Source organism: Colletotrichum abscissum (assembly GCF_030869225.1).
Source record: "Colletotrichum abscissum strain IMI 504890 chromosome Unknown Scaffold_2.1, whole genome shotgun sequence".
NCBI classification, from domain to species: Eukaryota; Fungi; Ascomycota; class Sordariomycetes; order Glomerellales; family Glomerellaceae; genus Colletotrichum; species Colletotrichum abscissum.
In genome coordinates, this window is record NW_026850098.1 from 1,923,564 (window position 1) to 1,947,838 (window position 24,275).

General features: G+C 54.0%; 7 protein-coding genes across 7 annotated transcripts; 5 read left to right on the forward strand and 2 right to left on the reverse strand.

Moving 5' to 3' along the window:
- Window positions 1-4,613: 4,613 nt before the first annotated feature.
- CABS01_01284 (uncharacterized protein) lies at window positions 4,614-5,333 on the forward strand (the record flags this gene model as incomplete). Its single annotated transcript, XM_060534664.1, has 1 exon — window positions 4,614-5,333. The coding sequence occupies one exon, from the start codon at window positions 4,614-4,616 to the stop codon at window positions 5,331-5,333; it is 720 nt and encodes a 239-aa protein (XP_060401742.1).
- A 2,016-nt stretch (window positions 5,334-7,349) lies between these two features.
- On the forward strand, window positions 7,350-9,425 carry CABS01_01285 (uncharacterized protein; the record flags this gene model as incomplete). Its single annotated transcript, XM_060534665.1, has 1 exon — window positions 7,350-9,425. The coding sequence occupies one exon, from the start codon at window positions 7,350-7,352 to the stop codon at window positions 9,423-9,425; it is 2,076 nt and encodes a 691-aa protein (XP_060401743.1).
- Window positions 9,426-11,824: 2,399 nt separating this feature from the next.
- On the forward strand, window positions 11,825-12,148 carry CABS01_01286 (uncharacterized protein; the record flags this gene model as incomplete). The annotated part of the gene is made up of 1 exon (XM_060534666.1): window positions 11,825-12,148. One exon carries the CDS (start codon window positions 11,825-11,827, stop codon window positions 12,146-12,148), a length of 324 nt encoding a protein of 107 aa, XP_060401744.1.
- A 2,528-nt stretch (window positions 12,149-14,676) lies between these two features.
- On the forward strand, window positions 14,677-15,066 carry CABS01_01287 (uncharacterized protein; the record flags this gene model as incomplete). Its single annotated transcript, XM_060534667.1, has 2 exons — window positions 14,677-14,841; window positions 14,953-15,066. The coding sequence occupies 2 exons, from the start codon at window positions 14,677-14,679 to the stop codon at window positions 15,064-15,066; spliced, it is 279 nt and encodes a 92-aa protein (XP_060401745.1).
- A 2,548-nt stretch (window positions 15,067-17,614) lies between these two features.
- CABS01_01288 (hydroxymethylglutaryl-CoA synthase) lies at window positions 17,615-19,383 on the forward strand (the record flags this gene model as incomplete). Its single annotated transcript, XM_060534668.1, has 4 exons — window positions 17,615-17,674; window positions 17,926-18,028; window positions 18,091-19,181; window positions 19,246-19,383. 4 exons carry the CDS (start codon window positions 17,615-17,617, stop codon window positions 19,381-19,383), a joined length of 1,392 nt encoding a protein of 463 aa, XP_060401746.1.
- Window positions 19,384-19,960: 577 nt separating this feature from the next.
- CABS01_01289 (FAD binding domain-containing protein) lies at window positions 19,961-21,547 on the reverse strand (the record flags this gene model as incomplete). Its single annotated transcript, XM_060534669.1, has 1 exon — window positions 19,961-21,547. One exon carries the CDS (start codon window positions 21,545-21,547, stop codon window positions 19,961-19,963), a length of 1,587 nt encoding a protein of 528 aa, XP_060401747.1.
- A 1,043-nt stretch (window positions 21,548-22,590) lies between these two features.
- Window positions 22,591-24,121, reverse strand: CABS01_01290 (uncharacterized protein; the record flags this gene model as incomplete). Its single annotated transcript, XM_060534670.1, has 2 exons — window positions 22,591-23,305; window positions 23,361-24,121. The coding sequence occupies 2 exons, from the start codon at window positions 24,119-24,121 to the stop codon at window positions 22,591-22,593; spliced, it is 1,476 nt and encodes a 491-aa protein (XP_060401748.1).
- Between the last annotated feature and the right edge of the window lie 154 nt (window positions 24,122-24,275).

The following is a 24,275-nucleotide window of genomic DNA, read 5'->3' on the forward strand; positions in this document are numbered from 1 at the left end:
CGCTGTCTAGCTGTGTGGTGTTTTCTCCCACCTAGGTCCAGCCTGTCAGCCCCTCGACTAGCCTTCCACGCTTCTCAATGATGAGAAAAGGACTTGTTCCGGCTTGCAGTCAATGGAGCGAAAGAGTCAAAAGTGAAGAATGAGTGGAAGCAGGGACGTTTGTAGATCTCAGTTTGGCTGCCGGCGCGAGAGCTTGGCGCTAGATCCGAAACGAGACTAGCGTCGTGCCAGTCGGCTCAAGCGCTGCGGGCCAAGCGGTCTCTCATTCTCTGCCAAGCGAACATTCAACAGGGCATGTGGGGACCGAAAACAGACGACCTGGGCCGAAAAGCCTCTGGTACGAGAGTGACGGGATTACTATGGCAGGGGGCGAATTGGGCTTAGCGTCTGTCACTTTCTTCGCCGTGGACCGTGGACCGTGGGCCCCGTCCCCTGTAAATCTCATCCGCGCCTGCAGAGAGCATTATGCCGGCAAGGAGGCCCACGACAGAAATTGGCAGATAAGCAATACTGCCCTTGCAAAGGCTATCCGCATTTTGCAGGTGCCAATCAAACAGCAATTGCCATTGACGTTGACTGGAGAGAAAGAGCAGTAAGATTTGAGGAATTCGGAGAGAGCTCGTGGTGTCTTGACTTTCCCGTCGTTGACTGGCTAAAGCGGATCCACCACTCCGAGTGGACAGAGAGTCAGAGACTACGGAGTACCTAGGGTGTCTTAGGTCAGGTGCGAACCGGGAACGTACCGCGCCCGGAATGGAATGTGCAATGGGCCCCACATCAGTGTGCTTCTCTCCGCCGGTCTTTTTCTTCTTGTCCAGAACATCTCAAGGGGCTCCAGGCTCTTTCCATGATTGTCTCTGCCACACTCAGACACAGCGCCAGACACTCGACAGGGTGCTCCCACGTACCTACCAAGACACTCATACCGGTAGTGAGCTCGTCGATGGCTATTCAAGGCATCAGGTACCCACCGTAGTCTAGGTGTATGTTTCCTTTTCCAACATGGTGTACCGCCGATTGTCACGAGTATAAGGTACGGAATCCACTTGTTTATTCAACCGCCTTACCTCGCCAAAACCCGGCCTGCCAAAGTGCTTCCCGCTGTCTCTTGGTGAGCATGTCGGCTAGCGGCAACTGATCCTACATGACGAAGGATTCCCTATGATGTAGTAGGTATTCGTAGGGATACTTGGATAGCAACTCAAGTAAGATGAGCTCATGTCACTAGATCTACAGTTACCTTTCCAAACGCCTCTTTTGTCCCTGTCACAATAGACACGCTGGCACGTTATCTGAATTAAAGATTAAGGTTCTGCTAACGGGGATACACATTTCAGTTTCCCCGGAAAGGCAACCGGCCAAACCTTTTGCGTCCGAGGCAAGTCAGAGTCGACTTGTCAATACCTAGTTCAAGACACCGAAGAAGCTTCCCGTCTCGCTGAACTTCGGTCACCGATGGCTGTTCCCTTACAACCGCTTTCGTCTCTTGGCAACCTACCTTTTTCCTGACCTAGGTATTTCTTCCCCCTCAGAACCTTGTTTAAGTTGTTTGCCTGTTTACATTAGTCTGTTGGGAAACCCGAGTTGATCTCAGCATTTCTTGTCAAGCATGGCCGTGTCAACAACCCCATCTTGCCAATCTGTCCCGGACACTGAGTGACCCATCAGTTTGCAACGCTGACTCGCACTTTTCTATTGCCACTGAGAAACTGCGGGTACCAGACAGATATTGATTATTATTGACCATTCGTACTACGGAGTAGCTACGATATCTTTATCGACCAACGACGGCAGAGTCTTTAACCACTTGGCCTCTTGCTATCAGAGCTTTCCTCTGTGCTGCCGTTTACTCACGCTTATGGATACCAGGGCCACTATTCCTGGTCTCGACCGGCGCCGCTGACGGCGACCATGTGCCATGGGCGCCTCTTCAAGCCCTTGGCTTGCGGATTGTGGATACGGTTCCTTGCCAACGGAAAGCCCCCGACTTCCCCGTCACCCGGGATGCTTGATGACTTCACCTCGACTTCCGTGATACAGTTGGTCCCTCCGCTCTTCGTCTCCTCTACTATCAGTTGATGCCCGTATCGTATTCACGTTGCGCCGTATGCAACGTTCAGAACGGCCAGCGCTGTGTCCATAACAAGAGACATACAAGTGCAGTCCTGGGACAGTTGTCTATCGCCATTAATATCCTAGATTACAGATACGACATCACACATTCATAGACAACTATAACTTATCCGAGTTGACGAACATCCCACGACCATGCGCGTCTTCTTCCTCGTTACCCTCAGCAACGCCAAAGGGCGCATCCCCGTTTGCGATACTTACTCCTTTTCTGTTTCTAGTTACTTGTACCTGTTCGACTATGCGGCTCCGAGCAATTTGCAAGCCAAGGTAACCAAGCCCGCGGGCTTTCCAATCAACCAACCCTTCAGGCGCTCGACCCTTCTCAACGCTGCTTTTCTCCCTCAATCGCCGTTCTTGGCTGGGCCAGTCACGCCTTGCGGCAACCTTCGGTGTGCAGCTCTTGCGACCAACAGGTGAGGCACCCATGCAGGCACAGAGTCAGAGTCGAAGTCGCAAAACACTCCGGCATACTGCGAGATGGATGCCTACCAGCCTGCGTCTCATCAGTCCTGGCACCCGCATACGAATGCATCATCCCATCATCTGTCTCTCGGAGCCGACCCCGGACCATGTAAGCAGCCATAGGCCCGCCCGCTGCGACCGCCCGGAGCTCTTCAGCCCACCTCAGCGTAGGATTTGTCGCCGGGTATGCTCAGCAGTGGTCAACGCCATCGGTAGTCTCCTCTTGCTTTGGACGGATGGGTGTAGCTTCGGCTATGCTACAGGTCACATCTCCCTCCGTGCTCGTCCCATGATTTCGGTGTAACCTCCTCACCAGTATGGCATCTTTTTTGAACGATCCCATCCACCAGACAGAGTTCAAGAATGGCGATGCCTTTCAGCTAGCCTGCTTAGAAGAAGAAAGCGACCAGTCCCAAAATTGGCCTTAGTTGACTACCTGCGGGCTAGGCGTCTGCATTCTCATTCCTACGTGGATCGAGGCGACAGAGAAAGGGTTGCTGTGACCTGTTTTGTATGGTTGGGGTGGTTCGCGGCTACTGCACGTTAAGAGATATGTGCGGCCGAGTGGCTCTGATCACTCGATGAGCAGCCCCATTTTCATCCAGTCATCCCCCTCCTCAACCCCCTGGTGAGCAATAGCTGCAAGTGCTTCACGTTGTTGGCCCCAGGGGTCGCCTGATGCGGACAGGTTTCGTTGGTTGCCTGTTCTTCCTTTCCTCTGCATTTGCAGCCTCATTTTCTACTCCACATCGCCGGATATCCCAATAGATGTTGGTTACGGTCAACGGCAGTCGAGTTGATGACCGTAGGATTGCATTCTTCTCGATAGGCAACGTGCTACTTGGCCTAGATTGCTCTCGAAGCCAACAACTTGACCGGCAACAAGCTTGATCGATTTCACTCTAGTTGCTGAGTCTGGTACTGCATCGTATTAGTTGCAGTGGTGTGACTCCATATGTTCCAATCGCGGACTGGCAGTGAGTAGGGCAGATCATCCGTTTCTTTTCCCCCTCATGTTATCCGTACATCTTTTTTGCGCTTTCTCGTTCTCTCGTTCGGGTCTGTCATCCCCTTACACCATTGTGCAGGCATCTGGTCTCGCATATGCGCTGAGTTGTGCCACTCGGCAATGGATAGCTGCCTTGCCTACAGTACGGGTAGGCAATTCTGGTGCCACCAGAAGCCGGAACGTGGTTCTTTTCGGTGCGCTTTGAGTTGTCTCGAAAGATCGGCGTGAAACACGGTGAATGGGTTAATTGTGTGTGTGTGCAGGGCTGCCGTGGAAGCAGGGCGGAGGAAGAAGTGCTTCTTTCTGCATCCCAAGGAGGGTGCCCAGGTGGGCTGTGAGGGTTGGAGGTACATACCTACTACCCCGCATGAGACGCCATCTCATAGCCTTCTTCCTATGTCGATACTCGGACACTACTGGTACTCGGTGTTTGGCGATAGGGTAAAGGGGTACTTTTCTTCTTCGTCTTGGTTGCCAAGGTGAAAGAGACGAGACATGCACTTTACGGACCAGTCCCCTTGCCTTTGCACTTTGCATCGTGCATGAGCTCGAGCTTGCATGCAGCCATTGCTCTCTTGCTCCAGACACTAGCAATGAGACGAGGCGAGCAACGCTGACCAAACATGTAGGTAGCTTCCTTCACGACCTGTGTAGGCATTGCTCAACCGACGCTGCCTGCAATGCCCCCGTCGCCGAGTGCAATAAGTATTTGATCAAGCCCCATCCCGGACGACTGTCTGTGCAAAGCTCGCTTGTCGTTGTCTGCTCCGTCTCTTCTTCGGTGGTGAAGCAAAACTCTCCTGCTGCGTACTTGACCAGTAAGGGTACCGTCCCAGGCAACTTGTTCCCAAGTTCTGCTGTATCATACCAGGGGTGTTCCTTCATCTCTTCGCATCTCTCTATACACAAAGCTTGTGCTATTGCTTCTGTTGCTTGCTGCTTCTTGCAACCCATTCGCTCAAACAACCCAATTCAGCTTTACCCGTCATTCCCAAAACGCACATCAGCCATGGCTCATCAACATCAGCACCACCGCTTTGACGACGCAGCTTCCGTATCGAGCTACTCATCCGGGAGCTCCTCCCGGTCGTCCTCCAGATCATCCTCCAGCTCGGGCGGTTCCAAAAAGTCCAGATCGTCCCAGACATCCCACTCCAACATCAAGAGCGACCACTGGACCGTCTCCTTTATGAAGTGGACGACGGGCGCTCCCCCCGGAAAGCAATTGGCCCTGCGAAAGACTAAAGTCTGCGACTACGAAGAGGACTGGGACTACGACGACGGCGGCGGCAGCGTGTACAGCGACGCGTCGTATATCTCCTACGCCTGGGTCAGCCCCAAATGGGACGACAGCATCTCCGAGATCGCGTCCCGCTCTAGTAGCCGATCGAGCGGTCGGCTCCGGAGGGAGCAGCGGGGTTCGGGCGGAGGCCGGCATCGGTTCCCGGTGCCGCCCGTGTCGTATCAGCCTCCTCCTCCTCCCCCTCCTCCGTTCAACCACCCGCCGCCTCCGCCTCCACCCGGTATGGCTCCCGGACCCGGGTTCCCCATGTACGATGATGAGCCTGCCTTTTTCGATGTAGATCCTGGGTATCACCAGCCTCCTCCCGCGGCAGCTTTCGGCGGCGGCGGTGATCCCGGTTTTGTGGATCTCAGTGCCGGAGGCGGTGGTGGTGGTGGTTCTCACTTCCCTGGCAACCCTGGCAAGTACGATGATTGGGAAGATTGAGTCTGTTTCCCTAGTCTCTGAGAGGCTGTGTGTTCTTTCTTACTTGGTTACGATTCTTGTACGGACATACGGGCAGGCGGTTTGTTCTTTTTACTTTTGGACTTCGATTGATGATCGATGTTGGCGTTTGACAACAAAAACACACTCTCACACATACAAACTACCAGAATCCCCTTCCCCTCCGATTGTACCCAGAACATTTTTCGAAGGGAGAGAACAGAACCTTCAAGGAAATTGGGGAGGGCATATAATGAATTATGATGTCTGTATCTTGCTTTATTGTTGATGATATCACGAGAGAATAAGATTATAATACTGATGTGTTTATTCGCTTGGCTGCAACAATGCTTGAAAATGCCCACGCCCAATTGGCGGCGACTCTGTTTACTATCTGCTCTTTTTTTTTTTTTCCAACCCCCTTCTGACGTGCATCTTGATATACCTCAATAGGAGCAATTTCCAGAGTCGAGACCAATGGTGGCCCTGGACAATCGAGACTGACGTACACAATGGATCATTGATCACAGCTTAAATTGGAGTATTCACAACGGCGACATGCCTGCAGTGATATCATCTTAAGCAAACTCCTGATGGATTATATTACCGGCAGACGGAACTAAAGGTGAGGAAAACGGCCTCGATGCGGATACCTACCGGTCCTGCGTCATTCGGGGAAGCCGCTGTAGCTAAAGCTCGAGTGTGTGGCTGAGCATTTCTGCGCTGTTCCTCGGCTCTTTGGAGTCTAGACCACAGCCACACACAGACTTCACAGTTGGCCTCAATCCACGCATTTCACGGAGCACCGCGTCCAAATTGTCTTGATCCTGCGTCTCCGACTATGCAACTTGTGCAGCAATTGCTTCTCAGCCGCAATGTAGTAGTATTCTGAATAGTGGATATCCTGTTTTTCCTCAGTTGGCAGATCGTATACTGCAGTACTTGCATAGAGAAAAAATGACCCTCGGCCTCCGCCACTTTTGATCTGTCGTGCAGGAAAGCTACCGCAGCATGGTACTAGGTAGGTATCATTGTGGAAGGCTCGTTTCGCAAGCCAATCAACGCCTGTTTAACCCAATTCAAGCGATTTCGTTTTGTCGTAGACACAGGTCTCACTCCCTACACTTCTCTCCCCATTGGCTCACGAGGACCACCTTCACTTGAACCACTCATCTATCCCCATACTTTTGATGACTGCATAGAAACACCAACGTAGCTGTCTTACTTAGCCCAGATCTCATTCCGGAAACCTTAGTGGCTCGTCCATATCTACCTAAGACCTTGGGCCGCGCATTTCCGGCCATCCAAGAGAGCCCTGGGGTTTCTTCCCCCGGACCAGGTTCTATGTTCATCACTCAGCCTTACAAGTCCCAATACGTAGTAGTAGTCCTTAGCCGCAGGCAGCAAATGTTGCCTAGCATTTAGCGTCAAGTCCTAACTCCTTATTCCCCAGCAAAAAATACCCTCAAGGTTATAGCAGGACTTGCTTTCACGACTTTCCCTACCTCACCGCTATCCTAGCGCAGCCGGAGTGACTCAAACCAAGCTTTTCACGCCTTCTCTGTTACAGGCGGCCTCAGCGACCCATCTCAAATTCCCATATGCTGACGACCCGAATCTACTGGGCCGGCTATGCTCATTGGTGTATGATGGGTTCCGGCGAACTTACCCGCATATTGGATGTGGTGGTTGCAAAACCCCTGCCTAACCGGCTAGACTTGTGATCACGAACGCCTCGTTGACGTGGTTGCCTCCCCAGTGAATGGGTGTGTATCTTCTTCTGTAGTTCGACTATATAAAATAGCAAACGTCTCGCACATTCAAGACTTAGAGATTTCACACACTTCACTAGTTCGACATCTCCTTGTCTTTCTACTCCATACTATACAAGAGGAAGCATCTCAACTGTCTTACCTCTTATCATCAACGAGATATCTCAACCCAACCAGACCGATTGTATAACATAGACTCACATTGTTTCCCCTCGAGCTGGCCTCATTTTCTCAGCTTTTACAGACAATGGACACAATCACAGATACCGGCTACGCCGACCCCATCAACACCTCATCCAGCACGGCTCAGCCTCCTCCTCAACTGGCACTGCTGGACTTCTTCTTCCCAGGCTTCAGCGTTTTCACAACAGCCTTCCAGAAGTACCTCGGAATCGACCTAAATGTCTATATCCCCCTAGTGATCCTCTGCGGCGGCGCCACCTTTGCCTGGAGGTACTTTAGCGAGTACCTCTGGGAAAAGGTTGAGAAGCACCTCATGTCGACAGTCGAAGTCCGCACCGACGACGAGATCTACAACATCCTCATGTCCTGGGTCGCCGCCCAAAAGTTTGCCAAGAACTCGCGGCGTTTCGTTGTCAACACCAACCTAAGCTCCCGTTCCTGGTTCCTCTGGCGCTGGGACGACGAGGAGGAGGAGTCGGACGAGTCCTCCGACGGCGGCCTCGTCGAGATCTCGGGCCAGAAGAAGAAGCCCCTCGCCTACACCCCCAGCTTCGGCAGCCACTCGTTCTGGTACCGCGGTCACCTTCTCCTCTTCAAGCGCAGCCAGAACCGCGAGCAGGCCTCCTACCTCGTCGTCAGCGAGCGCGAGGAGATTAGCCTCTCGTGCTTCGGCCGCAACCCCTGGGTCCTCAAGGAGCTCCTCCAGGAGGCCCGCGCCGAGTACCTCAAGAAGGACTCGCAAAAGACTATGATCTACCGTGGGAGCACCCGCGCCGGCACCACGGAGCCTACGTGGCAGCGATGCATGGCCCGCACTTCCCGGCCTTTCTCGACCGTCATTCTCAACGAGAAGACCAAGAAGGAGCTCGTCGACGACGTCGCCGACTACCTCTCCCCCGTGACTCGCAAGTGGTACTCCAACCGCGGCATCCCCTGGCGCCGGGGTTACCTCCTGACGGGTCCCCCCGGCACCGGCAAGTCCTCGCTCTCGCTCGCCCTGGCCGGCTTCTTCAAGATGCGCATCTACATCGTGAGCCTGAGCTCCATCTCGGCCAACGAGGAGAACCTGGCTACCCTGTTCGCCGAGCTGCCCCGGCGGTGCGTGGTCCTCCTGGAGGACATTGACACCGCCGGCCTGACGCACACCCGCGAGAATGGCACAGGAACCGGTAGCGATGCCGCAGACGCCAAGGACGGAAGCGGCGACATGGTGCCCGGCCAACTGACCGTAGGCAACGGGGCCAACAACACCAGCGGCCGCCTCTCACTATCCGGTCTGCTCAACATCCTCGACGGCGTCGCCAGCCAGGAGGGCCGCGTCCTGATCATGACCACCAACCACGTCGAGAAGCTCGACAAGGCCCTCATCCGACCGGGCCGCGTCGACCAGATTGTAAAGTTCACCTTGGCCGACGGCGAAATCATTGGTGCCATCTTCCGTGCCATCTACGCACCCCTCGAGGGCGACGAGGACATTGCCGCGCAGCCCCTCCAGGAGCACAAGCAACTGATCGGCGACGCTCTTGAGGACGACGACGACGAGAAGAAGAAAAAGCTTGCCGAGCAAGCCGCCGCCCGCACCGCAGAGATCGTAGCCGCCGTCGAGGCCCTCTCCGAGACTTTCGTCGCCCGCATCCCCGCGCACGAGTTCAGCCCGGCCGAGATTCAGGGGTACCTCATGAAGCACAAGCGCAGCGCCGAGGCCGCGGTCGCGGGCGCGGCGGAGTGGGTGACGGAGACGCGCAAGGAGAAGAAGGAAAAGGAGCTCAAGGCCGCCGAGGAGAAGCGGGCGGCCGAGGCCAAGCAGAAAGAAGAAGAGGAGAAGAAGCGCAAGGAGGAGGATGAGGAGAAGGGGAAGGAGGCCAAGGAGAAGCGTAAGGAGGAGAGGGAGAAGAAGCGTAAGGCGGAGAAGAAGAACAAGAAGAGTAAGCGAAATAAGAACAAGGAGGCGGCTTCTTCTGATTCATCTTCTTCCTACTCGGATTCTGGCTCCGGCTCGGAATCGGAGGCCCCCGCCAAGGGTTCGGAGAAGAAGACTGCGGAGGAGCCGGTCGTGGTCTCGGGGGCCAAGGCCGAGCACGGGGCTGAGGATGTCACGCAAAAGCGAGACTCGGGTTACGGTACTCCAGTGGAGGTTTGAGAAAGCTGGAACCCTGCATCACAATGTATTTGAGGCGTTTGTTTCTTTGCCGTTTCTGTATACTTCTTCTTTTGCATTAACCGGCGTCCGGGCGGCCGGTTTAGATGGGGAGATCTGGAGGAGAACTGCGATCCCATGTCATAGCGTTACATCTTCAAAGGGTTTCATTCTGATTTCATCGAGCCTAGAAAGAAATGCATGATTAATGTCCATCTTCTAGCGTAGAACAATAGGCGAATAAACAAGCCATAAAGAAAGATACAATGAGATTGTGATTGTCAACGAACCATCTAGGCCATTGAGCAAAGTAAATGATATTGTCAACGTTGGCCAGACTTAGAAACCCTCGTACCTGCTCGCGTCTGGACTAGCACCACAATGGCTGCCATCAACAACTGACGACTGTGTGCTCAGTCGCTTCATCAGCTTAGTCGATCTGGACTCTAAAGGCACAAACTGGTTGCTCGAGCATTCTCGTCTCCTCTGAATCCTGCCTCGTAGGGTGGGCGCATCCGGCTAGCCTGAAGATATCTTCATTGATCAGAGAACACTCATTCTGCCGGCAGCATTCTACTGAAATCATCAAAACTTCAGAACTTGCCCCTTCTTTAGGCATTACTGTACGTAAATATCGCAGAGCATTTCTGTCAGGCCGTATTCAGAAGTAGACCACGTTTCTCGATCCCGCAGCGGCATTCGGAAGATGCGAGTAAGTAAATCGTTCAATATGTCCTTTCAAGTGAAGTTGCAGACGACCTTCATAAACTGGGTTTATCACTTCCGGCTCCACCGTGGATCAATGTTCGTCTTGCCACTTCTTCTGACCGTCTCTATACTTATGCGGTGCAAAGAGCTTCAATGACTCTACTTAGGAATCATCGTCTGATTTCTCCACCTCAAGCCTAAAAGAAAGGGATAAGGGCAAAGGCTGCGAAACATGGTCGTCAGATCTCTGCTTTCAAGGGATTCCTCACCGTATCTCAACTAGCACGAGCTTAACATAGAATTAGGCCATGAGCCAAGGGTCTCCAGAAATCTATTCGATTCTGAGCCTATCGGCCCCATAGTACTTCTCTCGCGTCCATACGTTTGCTTGCTGAGGTGTCACTTGGAGAAGATGGTGAGTTTTGTCACCGATTACCAGCTTGTGTAATCTTCATCAGGCTTCTTAGACCCATTGTAAATACAGACCGTAGTCTTCAGGCCCGCGCAACTTGTTCCTTGTAATATGAGGCAGGTCTAGTCGGAACAAGTGCCTAACAGAATCCAAAATAGCGGGAAGCTCATCGACCAACTTATAACTAATAGCAAGCAAGCAGACTACATAGTGAGGGGATATGCATTCCGTATCACACATCTGTTGTTGAGAGGTACGATACATTGATGAAAGAAAGGAGCTTTGTGAGATAAATTGACAGAAGTCTTTGTAACAATTCGCAATGTTATATTTGTCATGAGAAGGCTTGAACATATCTCCGTCGTCTCGTGCGTGAACGACCCTTTCGTATATACGTAAGCTTAGTCTGTTCTCTCGTAATGTTGAGTCGATATTTAGACGGCGACATTGGGCTCAACTGTAGCAATGTGCATAATGACCTGATTTTTAACCGAAGCTTATATAGCTTGGGACCAGTGTATCATGGCATTGCTTGGCCGACTTGTGTAATTCCTACCAGGCTGCTGTCTCGTTCCGAGCTTTATAATCACACGTAGTCCGCGTTTCTTACAGGATCTGGGACCCTTCTATATTCAGACGTCGGCCATATGATGAGGATGGAGTATCAATAACGGCAAGAACAATATCTCCTGGATTCCTATCGACAACACGTAGACGAGCTGATTTATCGTGAGGACGCTATATGAGATGACCAGCTGACTCCGAGTGATATGCGAATATCAATGGACAACTCTGCCTACGCCTCTATCTACTGAAATATTTTGCCATGACGTTGATCGTCTACTCTATAGTAACGCCCATGTGCCGATAACGAAGAAGCCGGAGCGTCAGCAATCATCCCCGGATGCCAGTCTGTCGAAGCCACCCACTTCGGATTGATAGTGGGATATCGCAGTCGCCGCAGTTGCCGGACCCGTCCTTCAGTTCCACGAGAGGATTGCCACTGACAAGAACAACCCCTACGATGCCGACGTCTTCGAGGCATTCGACCGGGAGAGACGGACACATCACGAGGACAGTGACGACCGGCTAGCCCAGCTTACTATAGTATATCCTCAAGACTGAGCACGGAGAACGCCCAGGAAACCGAGCCACCAACAAAGCGACGGCGAACTGATCGACGCATATGCAGCACCTACTGTACCGGGCTGACATCCTTAATCTCATGAAGGGATCAAGATGCGGTCCACAGCGCGCAGCAGCGAGCTCGGGGACAACCGCAATGCGACGGGCGAAGTTCGCTGCCCCCGTGGCAGTAAGAGTGCTTGAACTGGGCCGATTTCTCGCGGATGTCGTCTTAACCAGACAGATGCCGTTACTGAAGGGTTCGCTTATCGTTCTACTGTTCTATCCTCTGAGTGGCTGGGAGGGAGACGAGATTTACGTGGAGGGAGCGCCATCGAGCGAGGAGCTAGAGAAGCTTGCGGAAAGTCTGCATGGGAGGCTTGAGACTGAGGATGCTAGATATAGGGTTATCAAGCATGACAATACTGCCAAAGGTGAATCAAAAGGGGATTTCAGTCGTGGGGAGCAGCGGAGAGCGTGAATCTTGTAAGTCAATCAAGCGCTACCATCATTCCAAGTTGGACTATTCTGGGTCTTCGAGATAAGTAGAAAATATACATTCACACTACTCCCGACGAAGTTCATTAATGAAGCCTGAAGGACTGGGCAGAGTATGTGCGGAAAATGCAATGAGATGTGAGGTAAGATTTGCTGATTAGGGAGGGGACAACACTGCCTTAAAAGAGATGCCCCGCAAGAACAGGTCAAAACGTCAAAAACATACAACACCAGGTATTCGCTGGTCGTCACCGACCCAACTACTAATCCGGCCCTCATTGGCTTATCTATGGGAGAGCGGACGGGATCCCGAGTTTTCCAATGGGTATGGTCGTATGTGCCAGAGTGAGCATGCTAAGTTGATAATATTCACAGACAGCTGTATTGAGTTACACCCGTAGTCTGCGCTGAAGGTTTGGAAGGCGAATGCTGACAACAACTTCGTAGCAGGCTTCTGGAAGCAAGTCACTGGAAAATGGGGAAGATGCAACTCTAGGGTCTCAGCGGCAGAGAAGCGGGCCAGCTAAGGCAGAGTGTCATCATCAATGGTTCGATAAACCTTGGATGGGTTGTGTCCTAGATGCATGCGGTTCCCGAGCTAATAGAACGGGGACACAATACATCTGACAGTGTTTCAAGGGCAAGATCTTCAGACGATGAAGGATGTCCATGTCCGTGCCGAGTAAGTGCCTCTGCCTTGCCTTGCCGTGCTGTACATTTGATCGCTGCGCAAGGAATGGCGACGGTTCCTAAACTGGAGAAAACTGAAAACTGAGGGGAGGGGCCGGACCATGCAAACCTGGGCAAGAGGGCCGATGCGAGACCGATGCGGTGCGGTTCGGGTTGCAGGGCATGAAGAACGAGGGGTTAAAAAGAGATTTTTTTTTTCTTGGACGACGTGATGGATGTTACGCTCGGTCTAAGAGCCTCGGAGTTCGAGGCTGAAGAGAGAGACTGCGAGAAGGGGCCAGCCGCCAGCTGCTTGTGACATGTCGTTACGCGGGGCGATCCCATTGTGGATATCCGCCGGGAGGGGCCATCGTTCGGAGGACCGACGCGGCGATGCGAGGTTGAAAGCGTGGGATGCCATACCATATCTTGGTCGCAGTCGATCTACTGTGTACGGAGTAGCAACCGCCAGTCACTCAGTCGGAATTCAGAGTATGGGGTTGGTGGGAGAGAGATGGGCTGCAAGGATGTGATACCCAGAAAAGGTCTCACGTCTCTTGTTTATTCCCTCTTTCTTCTTACGTATCGATGTGCGTCTGGCGAGGCAAAACTGTCCAGTTGTACAGGGTCTAAATGTCGACACGCTTGTCGCTGACGAGATGCGCACATGCGGCACGAACGAAATCTGTGCGAATCTTATTTAGTTTGTTCGCTTGTCTCTGGTCTCTGCGGAGTTTTGGCCGGGCCTTGCACCTGCTCCCCAACGTGGGTATGGCGAGGACAGGAAGCTCAGCCACGATGTACGCGAACACCATCACCAATAACACGTGGTTATGGTGGTGAGAATGAAGCCTCGTAGTTGTGTTTGGATTTTCCGCGATGCGGTGGCTTGGTGACTGGCCTGCCTGTCAGCCCTTAGTCTTCCGTTACCCTAGCACGCCTGGTAAGCTGCTTGCTGCCCTTGCAGTTCTGCAGTCAGACGCATGTGCCTGTGCCTTTTTGTGTTCCCATAAGACTCTTCCGTGCCTGTGCCTGTGCTCGCTCTAGCTGCTTGGTGAATGGTATTGGTAGTACGACTAGGCAAATTCCTGTCGGCGAAAAGCAAATTGGAAATGTCAACATCGGGATGCATGGCCGTTTTGCATCAAGCTAGACTGAACAAGCTTAGCGAGTCAACGCCAGAGATGGCCGTGGTGTTGTTGAAGATGGAGCTATCAAGCGATGAATCGTCAACGAGCAGAAGGGGCTAATCCTAATTAGAACTTGACCAAATCAACTGCAGTTCTGGATGCACGCCTCGGGGCAAGCGCAGCGTCTCATCCTGGATGACGCCCTGGCCAAGTCTGGGGACCTGAGAAGCCAGGCGCACTTACTGCACAGTATATGCCGCCGAGTGAAAGAATGATTCTCTGCAGCTGCCGTCGTTGCAGAAAAGCCCCAAAGAGTATCCGCAATCTTTCCGCAACTGGCGGGGTCATGCGATTCGCCTTCCGTGATAGAGTGAGAGATGAGGGGCAGAGGCGAGCGAATATTGCCCTGACGTAAGAAGCCCTGCCCTACCAGAACTTTCCTTCTTCGACGAGAAACCGCTGGAGTTGCACGGGGTCTTTTTACTTGAGGGACTTCGAACTGACGCCTGACGAATGGGTCTTGTTGTCGTTCGAGCTTGAGTTGCTGTGTGACAACTGGTCCCCTGAACTTGTATTGAATCTCCTGCTTCAATGACCAAGATCATGAGCGAAATGTCGAATAAGCGCCTCAGGGCTGCCGATTGCGCTCCTCGGATGGCTGGCTTGCACCGCCTGTTCAGCCTATTTGACCCTTGAACTTCTTCTGGCTGCCATGGCACGCAGCATGCTTCTAATTGCCGCGTTGCTGGCCTCAAGAAGCGTCTGCGGCCCGGTCCAGTGGATCCTCAATATATGGAACACGAAGCATTCTCGGAGCACTAGAAGCAAAGTACAAGGCCTGCCATGTTATCAAGTACCTCGATCTCTGCATTTCTCCGTGTACTGACTCCTGCCAACCTGCTTGTCACTTCACATGTTTTACGTCAATACCTCCGTACTTGAGACAGGCGACGCCAAGGTACGGAAGGGGGTAACCGCGGGGCTGGAGGGGGGAAAAGTCTCTCACCACGTTAAGCCGTTTCCATGTCTCAGTGCAGACGAGCTTGAGCTGTCTCGAGAAAGCTTTGGTGGCCTATTCAGATACTCTCTTCACTTGCAATAAGGGAGCTATCCGTCGTGCAAGGCTGATGCCGCGACAGTCGAATAGACAGGCATCAAACGCTTCGTTCCGAGATGCCGTCCGTCTTGCTTTGGCCAGGTAGCGATCCAGCTCTGAGCCAAAGCTGAGCAGAGAAGCAGGACGGAAGACTCTTTTCGTCTGTTTGAAAATCTCATCACTCCGATGGAGAAAAGTGTGTGCGAGAGCTCGGCAAGGTACAGCTGGGTACTTGTCGCAAGTCAAACTTGCCTCTTGAAAGTATCCATCGAAATGGTACCTTTGATGGAGGGGCAGATTGATAAGGTACCTTTTGGCTTTCGGCCCCGCTTGACTGTACTTGGACCCCACCAGACATTCCGAATGAGGTGGGCGAAGACGATGCGATGCGAAAATGTTCAGGCAGGTACGTACCGATGGATGGAGGGGGTGAGGGGGAGGGGGGACCTGGGAAACGCCATTTCCCATCTTTTGGCGGTGATGGTACCATAAGTAAGATTTGCCTTCCTTCTCACCGGGCACACAACGGAAGGTGAGGTGGTGAGGTTCCTGCCCACCCACACAGTAGAGCACCGTCCCCCTCCAACTCGATCCATCAATCATTCAGCAGCAGCAGCACCACGAGTGTGTTTCTTCCTGCATGTTTCTTGTCAGTCGGGCATTGTGCTTGTACGACCTCACTGCATTCCGGACGCAGGGTCCGTCGCAACCTTATCTACTTTACCAGGCCTACCGGGGTCCTCTCCTCTTCCATTGTGTTGATGTTTTGTTGCTGTGTGAAGCTTCAGCTCAAGCGATACAATACCGAACAGATGTCTTTGGCAAGCTTGGAAACATGGCAGCCGACTCAATAGGCCCAGCAGACCATCCAACCGACTTGTCAGGGTTATCGGTGTCTCAATTTCCCTGGCGCGATATGTCGTTGATCTCTCGCCTCACCTGGGTATGTAGCGAGCTGCTAATTACCTTAGCTTACAGAGAACGTTTGCTACTTGTACTTGTACACCTCGTCATGCCGCTGCTAGAACAAACAAGACAATTCTTCAACGCCAAGGCAAACGTGTGCTAGTGCAGACCGAGGTGAAGAGAGATACGCCAAGTTTGCGAACGCGCCGAGTCCGCAGTCGAGGCGAGGCGAGGCAAGAAGAGGAAGGGTCGTTGGCGCAGCGCCAGATAAGCATGATAACGATAGCAGTACCTTGTCTCCAAGGGTCCTGGCTTCCAATCTTAATTGTTCGGAATACGGCAACATCATCACATTGTTCAGTCGAGAATACCACAGAGCAGATGACTCGATATTGAAGAGTTATACAGGCAGATCAGCACGCAGACAGCTTGAAGCAAGACTAAGTACGGATACATGCGCCCATTCGGAGGGATAAATCTTCGGAAACCTGGATCGGGCTGGGCATTGCACCGAATTGACTGCGCGCGCAGCCCGCACACTCCCTCTTCCCCAACCCAAGCCACCGGTTGTCACACAAGTCCAGGTCGCACACTGCCAGTCTGCGCCGCCACCGGTGTTCGTTCCTGGGCTCTTTCCCACCGGGGGTTTCGGGCGTCTCGTTACTGTTACTGTCCAGGGAAGGTAATGCAGACGGGGAGAGTGAGCGAATGGTCTTTCCTGTCCGAGGTAGACGCCGGACAGCGGGTGGCTATACTTGGCCTGGGATGTTGCTACTTGTTGATGCGCGTCCAGTTCCAGTCGCAGTCGCAGCAGTTCAGACCAGAACTTGTACTCGTAGCACCAGTCCCCTCCCATCCCGCGTCTAGGAAGTAGTCGGGTGTACATCCATCCCCTCCGTGGTCCATGGTCCATGAACCTGTGGTGTATGAGTATGACTATGATCCCACCCTTCAACGGATACCTAGCTCGTTTTCGCCCTTGGTCAATGGTCTGGCTGTATGGTGTGTTGCGACGTCAGTGGGGATTTAATATTAAATCACTCCCCCGTACCTTTTTTTGCCTATGCCGCCGTTAGTCTGCTCCTATCATCTGCAGGGCAGTGGGAATAAACAGAAGAAGAGAATTAAGAAAAAAAAAGATAAACGCCCCTTCCACCACGGCACCACCTCGACCTCTGGACCCTCTTCTTGCTGTTACTGCTGCTGCTGCTGCCTCCCGTTCGTCTCCGTCCCAACATCTTTTTACCCACTGCCTCCCTCTCCTGATTTCTTCTCATTCATAGCTTCTTTCCTCCTCTCTTCTTCTTACTCCCACCTACTCTTCCTTCCTCGTCCTCCTGATCCTCCCAAACTCTCTCCAACTCACACTTTGGTCCTTCACGGAAAGACGACCACCCTCTACCAATAGGTGCGTTGGGCCCGAATTCACTGCCCCTCCCCCTCTTCTTCCCGTCCCCTCCTTGGTGCTGGAACATCCTTGTCCTGATTCTGCATGTTGGGCACCTTTGGCGACCTGTTTGCCAGGCGCGTTGAAACGGCGGTGAATGGTGTTTGGGAGTTCAAAATAAGTCTTTCTGGCTAACCCTTCAGTCTTTTCGTAGACTTCAATTCTCCCAAAATCACAGTCTGTTCGATCGCGCCGCCCAAAATGGCTTCCAGACCTGAGAACATTGGCATCAAGGCCATCGAAATCTACTTCCCCAACCAGGTTGGTCTCACCATGCTTTTTTTTTGCGCCACCGCCAAATTGCTGGAAGAGGGAGAGCGAAAGGGGAGAGAAAAAAAAATCCGCGCTCTGCCCCTCAGCGCCGAAATCGCAATCCACACGCCAGCACTGCCAGAATTACCCCTCCTCAATCTCCCACCCCAGGCTCGGGCGGGTTAAAAGCCCGCTCCTTGTTGAAGCTCTCACAAGATTCTGAGAGCATTGTACTGACCTGTTTGCTTCCCGTCGTCTAGTATGTCGAGCAAACCGAGCTTGAGACTTTCGATGGCGTCAGCGCCGGCAAGTACACCATCGGCCTTGGTCAGACCAAGATGGCCTTCTGCGACGACCGCGAGGGTGAGCTCCGCCTGCTTCTCCCTAAACCCGGTGCTTGCTCTAATCTGTCGCGCTTTTTGTAGACATCTACTCCTTCGCTTTGACCGTCACCTCCAACCTGATCAAGAAGTACAACATTGACACCAACTCCATTGGTCGCCTCGAAGTCGGCACTGAGACTCTCCTGGACAAGTCCAAGTCCGTCAAGACTGTGCTCATGCAACTCTTCGGCGAGAACACCAACATTGAGGGTGTCGACACTGTCAACGCCTGCTACGGAGGTACCAACGCCTTCCTTAACTCTGTCAACTGGATCGAGTCTTCCGCCTGGGACGGCCGTGATGCCATTGTTGTCGCTGGTGACATTGCCCTCTACGCCAAGGGTAACGCCCGCCCCACTGGAGGCGCTGGCGCAGTCGCCATGCTTGTTGGCCCCAACGCTCCCGTTGTTCTGGAGCCTGGTCTGCGTGGTACCTATATGTCCCACGTCTACGATTTCTACAAGCCCGACCTCACCAGCGAGTACCCCTACGTCGATGGTCACTACTCCTTGACCTGCTACACCAAGGCTCTGGATGCTGCCTACCGCGAGTACAACAAGCGTGAGGCCAAGCTCGCCAAGGCTGCCAACGGCCACGCCAACGGCAACGGAGCCACCAACGGAGAGTCCAAGATCCCCAAGACCAGCCTTGACAGATTCGACTACTTCTCCTTCCACGCCCCCAACTGCAAGCTCGTCGCCAAGTCGTACGCTCGCCTGCTCTACCACGACTACCTCGCCGATGCCGACTCACCCGTCTTCGCCGAGGTCGCCCCCGAGCTCCGCGACATGGACTACGAGAAGTCGCTGACCGACAAGGTCGTCGAGAAGACCTTCATGGGTCTCACCAAGAAGAAGTACCAGGAGAGAGTCGCTCCTGGTGCCCAGGTCGCCACTCTCCTCGGCAACATGTACTGCGGTTCCGTTTGGGGCGGTATTGCCAGCTTGCTCTCCTACGTTGACGCTGCCACTCTCAAGGACAAGCGCGTTGGTGTCTTCAGCTACGGCTCCGGTCTGGCTGCTAGCTTCCTGTCTTTCCGCATCAACGGAGACGTCACTCCTCTCGCCAAGGTGCTCGACATTCCCGCCAGACTCGAGGCCCGCACCAAGCTTGCCCCCGAGACCTACGAGGCTGTAAGCAATTTCCTTCCCCAATGCAATGCCCCCAAGTGAGAATTTACTGACAACATCTCTCCAGTTCTGCGACCTCCGCCACCAGGCTCACCTCCAGAAGGACTTCACCCCCAAGGGTGACGCTTCTACCATCACTCCTGGTACATACTACCTGGAGAAGGTTAACGACAAGTTCCAGCGTTCCTACAGCGTCAAGGCATGAAATCGACAATGACTTTTTTGATCTTGGAATTGCGAAACAAATAGAGGTGGCTGCATAGATCCTGCGACAGCATGAGAGCTGAAGGAGCACGGCCAGCATTACGTACTTTAATCAGAGGAGGAAATACAGAGACGCCGCCGGCCACGACAGACGGAGATTCTGTCGTGAGAGAGGAATCGGCGCTTGGAATGCACCTCGCAATGGGGGCATTGTATATACCGGGCCAGATAGCCGTATTTGAGCGTCCACTAGGACGAATGAAGCTGGAAGAATAGACGAATGAATTGAATCATGTTATATTACTCTCAGATTCTCATGTGCCGCAAGTCTTTGTGACTAAATGTTTCAAAAATTCGTTTTTATAATCTCGCGTCTATGCCAAAATGCCCAAGGCCCCCCTTTTGCGGTTGGCTGTGATGCTAATGATGCTACACTACTAATACATGCCACACATGGCAATCTATGGGTAATATACGCGGCCGTTTCCGACATGATCTACGCCCGACAATGAGAATCACTAGTCACATCCATAAAGTGATGCGGCCTCACCTTCCTACTCGTACATTTCTACTTCTCTTCATTTGTCACCCTTCCACTTCCACTCGGCCCGGCGGTGCAAATGGTAATCCTTGCTCTGGATAGCCTTGTAGATACCATACAGACCGCCAATGGGCGGCTTGGACTTTACGACGTCGCGCCAGCCCTTCTTCTCGCCCTTGCGGGCCTCGACGTCGACCTTGACCTTGTTGTACACGGTCGGCAGCGTCGTTGCGTTGTACTTTTCGCGAAGGGCCTCGTACCAGCTCTTGTTGTTGTAGGCCTGCCAGAACTCGTCTTCGGTGTAGTACGTGTGCGCGTACAGCCACTTCATGCCGCCCAGCTCGCGGAGCTTGTGCTCGAGAGCGCGGTTCTTGGTAACGAATTCGGCCGGGTCAGAGGGGCCCCAGCCCCAGAGGCCGATATTGAGCATCGGCTTGGGGGCCGTTACCGTGCTACCGCTGCTGCTGCTGCCCTCGGCGGCGGGTAAGGTCTCGACCTCGCCCGTGTGCGGGTGGAACGTGGGCGGGGCGGTCTGCTTCAAGGGACAGAGCCAGAGGGGCCAGATGCCAAAGTTCTCGGCCGTGTAGTCGACGAAGCGCTCGGCGTTCTTGTAGGGGAGGGCGAGGTCCTGGACGACGAAGCGGGCCGACTCGCCGCTGCCGTGGAGGGCGCGGTAGAGCATGCGCGTGTGCAGGAAGTCGTCGAGGAACCAGCGGGTGAAGCGCGTGAAGGGGACGTACTTGAAGTAATCGAAGGCGGCAGCGCCGACCCAGAAGCCGGCGCGGTCGTAGCGGAAGAGGTACTCGGCCAGGGGCACGTAGTCGACCACGGCGGACGAGGATTTCGTCGCCACTGTCGACGCCTCGCTGTTGGCGGAGCCGGCGGTGAGGGTGCGGTCTTTGACGTGCAGGTAGAACCAGGGGTCCCAGGCGCCGCTGAAAGTCTGCGGCTTGCGGTCCTCCGGGATCTCGTCCGTCAGCTTGCCGGTGATGACGACGCCATGGTCCTTGGAGAAGAGGATGCCGTCGACGTAGTCGTTTTCGGCGTTGAGCGTCTCGGCCTGGACGGTCTCGACGGCCTCGGCGACGCTGTGGGTGCGGTGGTACGTCGTCTTTACGTACTTCTTGGCCTCGACGAGCTGCAGCTCAATCATGGTGGTAACGCCAAGGGTGCCGACGGCTCCCGCAGCGCCGCGGAACAGGTCGGCCCGCTCGTTGGTCCGGTTGGCGCGGACGACCTGGCCGTCGGCGAGGACCATTTCGACCTCGTTGATGGTGTCGTCGAAGAAGCCGTGCTTGAAGCTCGAGGACTCGCCCGCGGTGCCGGCGTAGCCGCCGCCGGCGGTGATGCCGGGGAACTCCATGACGACGGGGGGGATGAGGCCGTGGCGGAGGGTGCCCTCGACGAGGCGGTCCATGGGGACGTTCGGCTCGACGAGGGCGGTGCGGCGGGCCTTGTTGACCTCGAGGACGCTACCGAGGGCCGAGATGTCGACGACGCGGTCGCGGCGGAAGGGGCGGGTGCTGTTTGTCGAGCCGTGGAAGATGCGGTAGGGTTCCTTGCGGTCGAAGAAGGACCGCACCGCGGTGGCGATCTTGGAGACGGTCTTCTTGTGGCGCTCCATTGTGAACTCGTTATTAGTCGTGCCTGTCCCCTATACTATATGAATGATTCACCGTGAGCTCTCTCGCCCTTCTTGATCGAGTTTCTTGTGAGATCTTGGTGAGATCTCTGTGTGTTCACATCCAACACGGGGTGAGGGTGAGAATGAGATGTGAGTGAGAGCTATGCCAATGAGATTTCGGATGTGAGGTGAGATTTTTCCAGACGTTGCGCTGGCGCCGCAGCGCCACGTTTTCGGGGCTGTAGGTGCCTTAGCTCACCCGCATGTACTTAATCAAGGTTCTGACAGGGGATGCTACCTTACCCGGAGCTGTTCGGTGCAGGGGTAGCTCCAGCCTCAACCATTAACGCCATCTTCAACCTCTACACTCTGGGGGATCAATCTGAAATCTTCAATCCCCAGGGGTGGGTTTTTGAGTCTGTGAGAGTGAGTGAACGACCTTCCGGTGTCACTCGACGCTGGAGCCTCTGGATTCTCGGAGAATTTCATCAAGGCGAAGGGTGACACGACGAGCTGCGGCCCGTTGCCGATGCAGCAAACACAACATTGGTGTGTGAGGTGAGATCTTTAACAAATCCGCCCTCTCTCACCTTGCTGCACTGCAACACGGCCCGAGCATTTCCCGACTCGTCAATCGTCACGAACGCGTGGATCAGCGCACAGAAACCTCCGTATTCGTGATACGCGTTTCGTTGGCCCCTTTCGCATGTGATACTAGATAGCTCCTAGAACGGGGCGGACAAGAATAATCTTCTTGGCTTTGGAGATCCGTCCACTGCTTGTTCAACGGGATGATCCCAGCAAGGAGGGCGATTACGGACACGCTCGAGTCTCGTTTTCTGTGCGAAGTTATCTTATTTTGATTTGTGCAATAGCTCGCCCTATTATCATTCCTTTTTTCATGAGGCGTTTAAATAATTACATGGTCTGATGTTGAATATGCAAAAATCATTAGTGATCTCTCTCTCCTTTCATCGAACACCAGCAAAGCTCATCATCAGACATCGACGCGACTCTCCCTACCCCTTTGCTCCTGGTGGGATCTAGAGTTTCGCCGCAGTCTCTGGCGCAGCCGCCAATGTCGTCTCCTTCTTGGCGAGAACCCTCTTCTGCACGTCCTCAGCGCTCACGGCACTTAACGACTCAAAGTCGAGAACCTCCTCCTGCAGCGTCTTGGACTTGATCGAGGTCGCCCTGGAATCGATCGTCTCCGGGCTCGTGACGGCCCTCTTCATGAAATTGGTCCACCCTTCAAAGCACCGCCTCGCATTGGGGATCTTTGTCAGGATCAGCGCGAAGCAGTGCGGCATCCCCTCGTACTCCTCAAAGACCACGGGCACGCCGTCCTGGTGCAGCTTGCGCGCCATGTACTTGTCCTCGTCCGCCAGCAACTCCCACCCCGTGCAGATGTACACGGGTGGCGCGCCCGACCAGCTGCGGCTCATCAGGAGCGTCACCAAGGGATGCGCGAGGAGGTCGTCGTCGGCGTACATATTTGTCCGGGGCGGTTTCGCGGGCCAGGCTTCGCAGGGGGGCGGGTTGTATTTTGCGTAGACTTCGCCTGTGGGTAGGTAATCGAATTCTCCGTTGGCGTCCCAGCTGGGCGAGCTTTGCGTGATGTCCATCCACGGTGAGTTGAGTGCGAGTCCCGCGGGTAAGGGGATTTCTCTCTCCTCGCCCAGCCAGCGAATCTTTCGATTCTGTCTGCGCAGCTCGAGGAGGAGTTGTAGCAGAGATAGACTCAAGTTGCCCCCGGCACTATAACATGTTGATTAGCACACCGACTTCCTCCTGACGGTTGAGATTCACTCACCTGTCTCCAGCAACGACGATATGTTTCGGGTCGACGGCTTGGTGGTAGGCATCGGGCGGCGGGTATAGCAGAGTCAAATAGGAAACCAAGGCGTCTAGCAGAGCCGACGGGAAGGGGTTCTGCGGAGCCAGGCGGTACCGCACTGAGTACACGCGGCCTCCAGTCAACTTGGCAATCTTTTTCGTAGCTGGTCGGTGAGTCGCCGGGTCGCAGAGATAGTACGCTCCTCCGTGAAGGTACAACACCGTCAGCGGGCTGGTAACCTCCTTCTGTAGCTTTTCAAACTTGTCCTTCTCCCCAATCGCGGGCGGCCGCTCCTCTTCCGTCGCACCGGCACGGTAGCCCGTCCACTCGGCCTCCACTGGCACGATATCCGGCAGTCGCAGCTTGAGTTCTGGCGTATCTGGTGCCCTGGTTGACTGTATGATCCCGATGATGGCGTCGCGCACGTCGGTTTCTGGCGGCACGGGGCTGGCGTATGTGGAAACCCATATCCTCCCCTTGACGCCGCTATCACGGTTCGCGAGCTTCTGCGTGGACGTGATGGAGCGCAACTTGGCTGGCTGAAGGTATGAACGTAGCACCGAGATGATGAGATCGCTCCGTAGATCTAGGTACTGGGATGACTTTGACAAGTGTAGAACATGAAGCAGTGCTACCCGTGTTATCAAGGGCACTTTGGGCAGCAACGACAACAGCAGCTTGAACTGGGCAGGGTCCATATTGAGAGGATTCGGATAGTCGAAGGATGATCGGGACATGGCTAAAAAAAAGGGAGGGAGAGGGAAAACAGGCAACGGCCTGGTCAAGGGATATATAAGAGAAGAAGAAGCAAGTGAAGGGTCAAGGCCAAGACGGCTACTATGCCTGACGTGGTTGAAACACCAGCAACAACACACGCTACTCCAGCAAAAG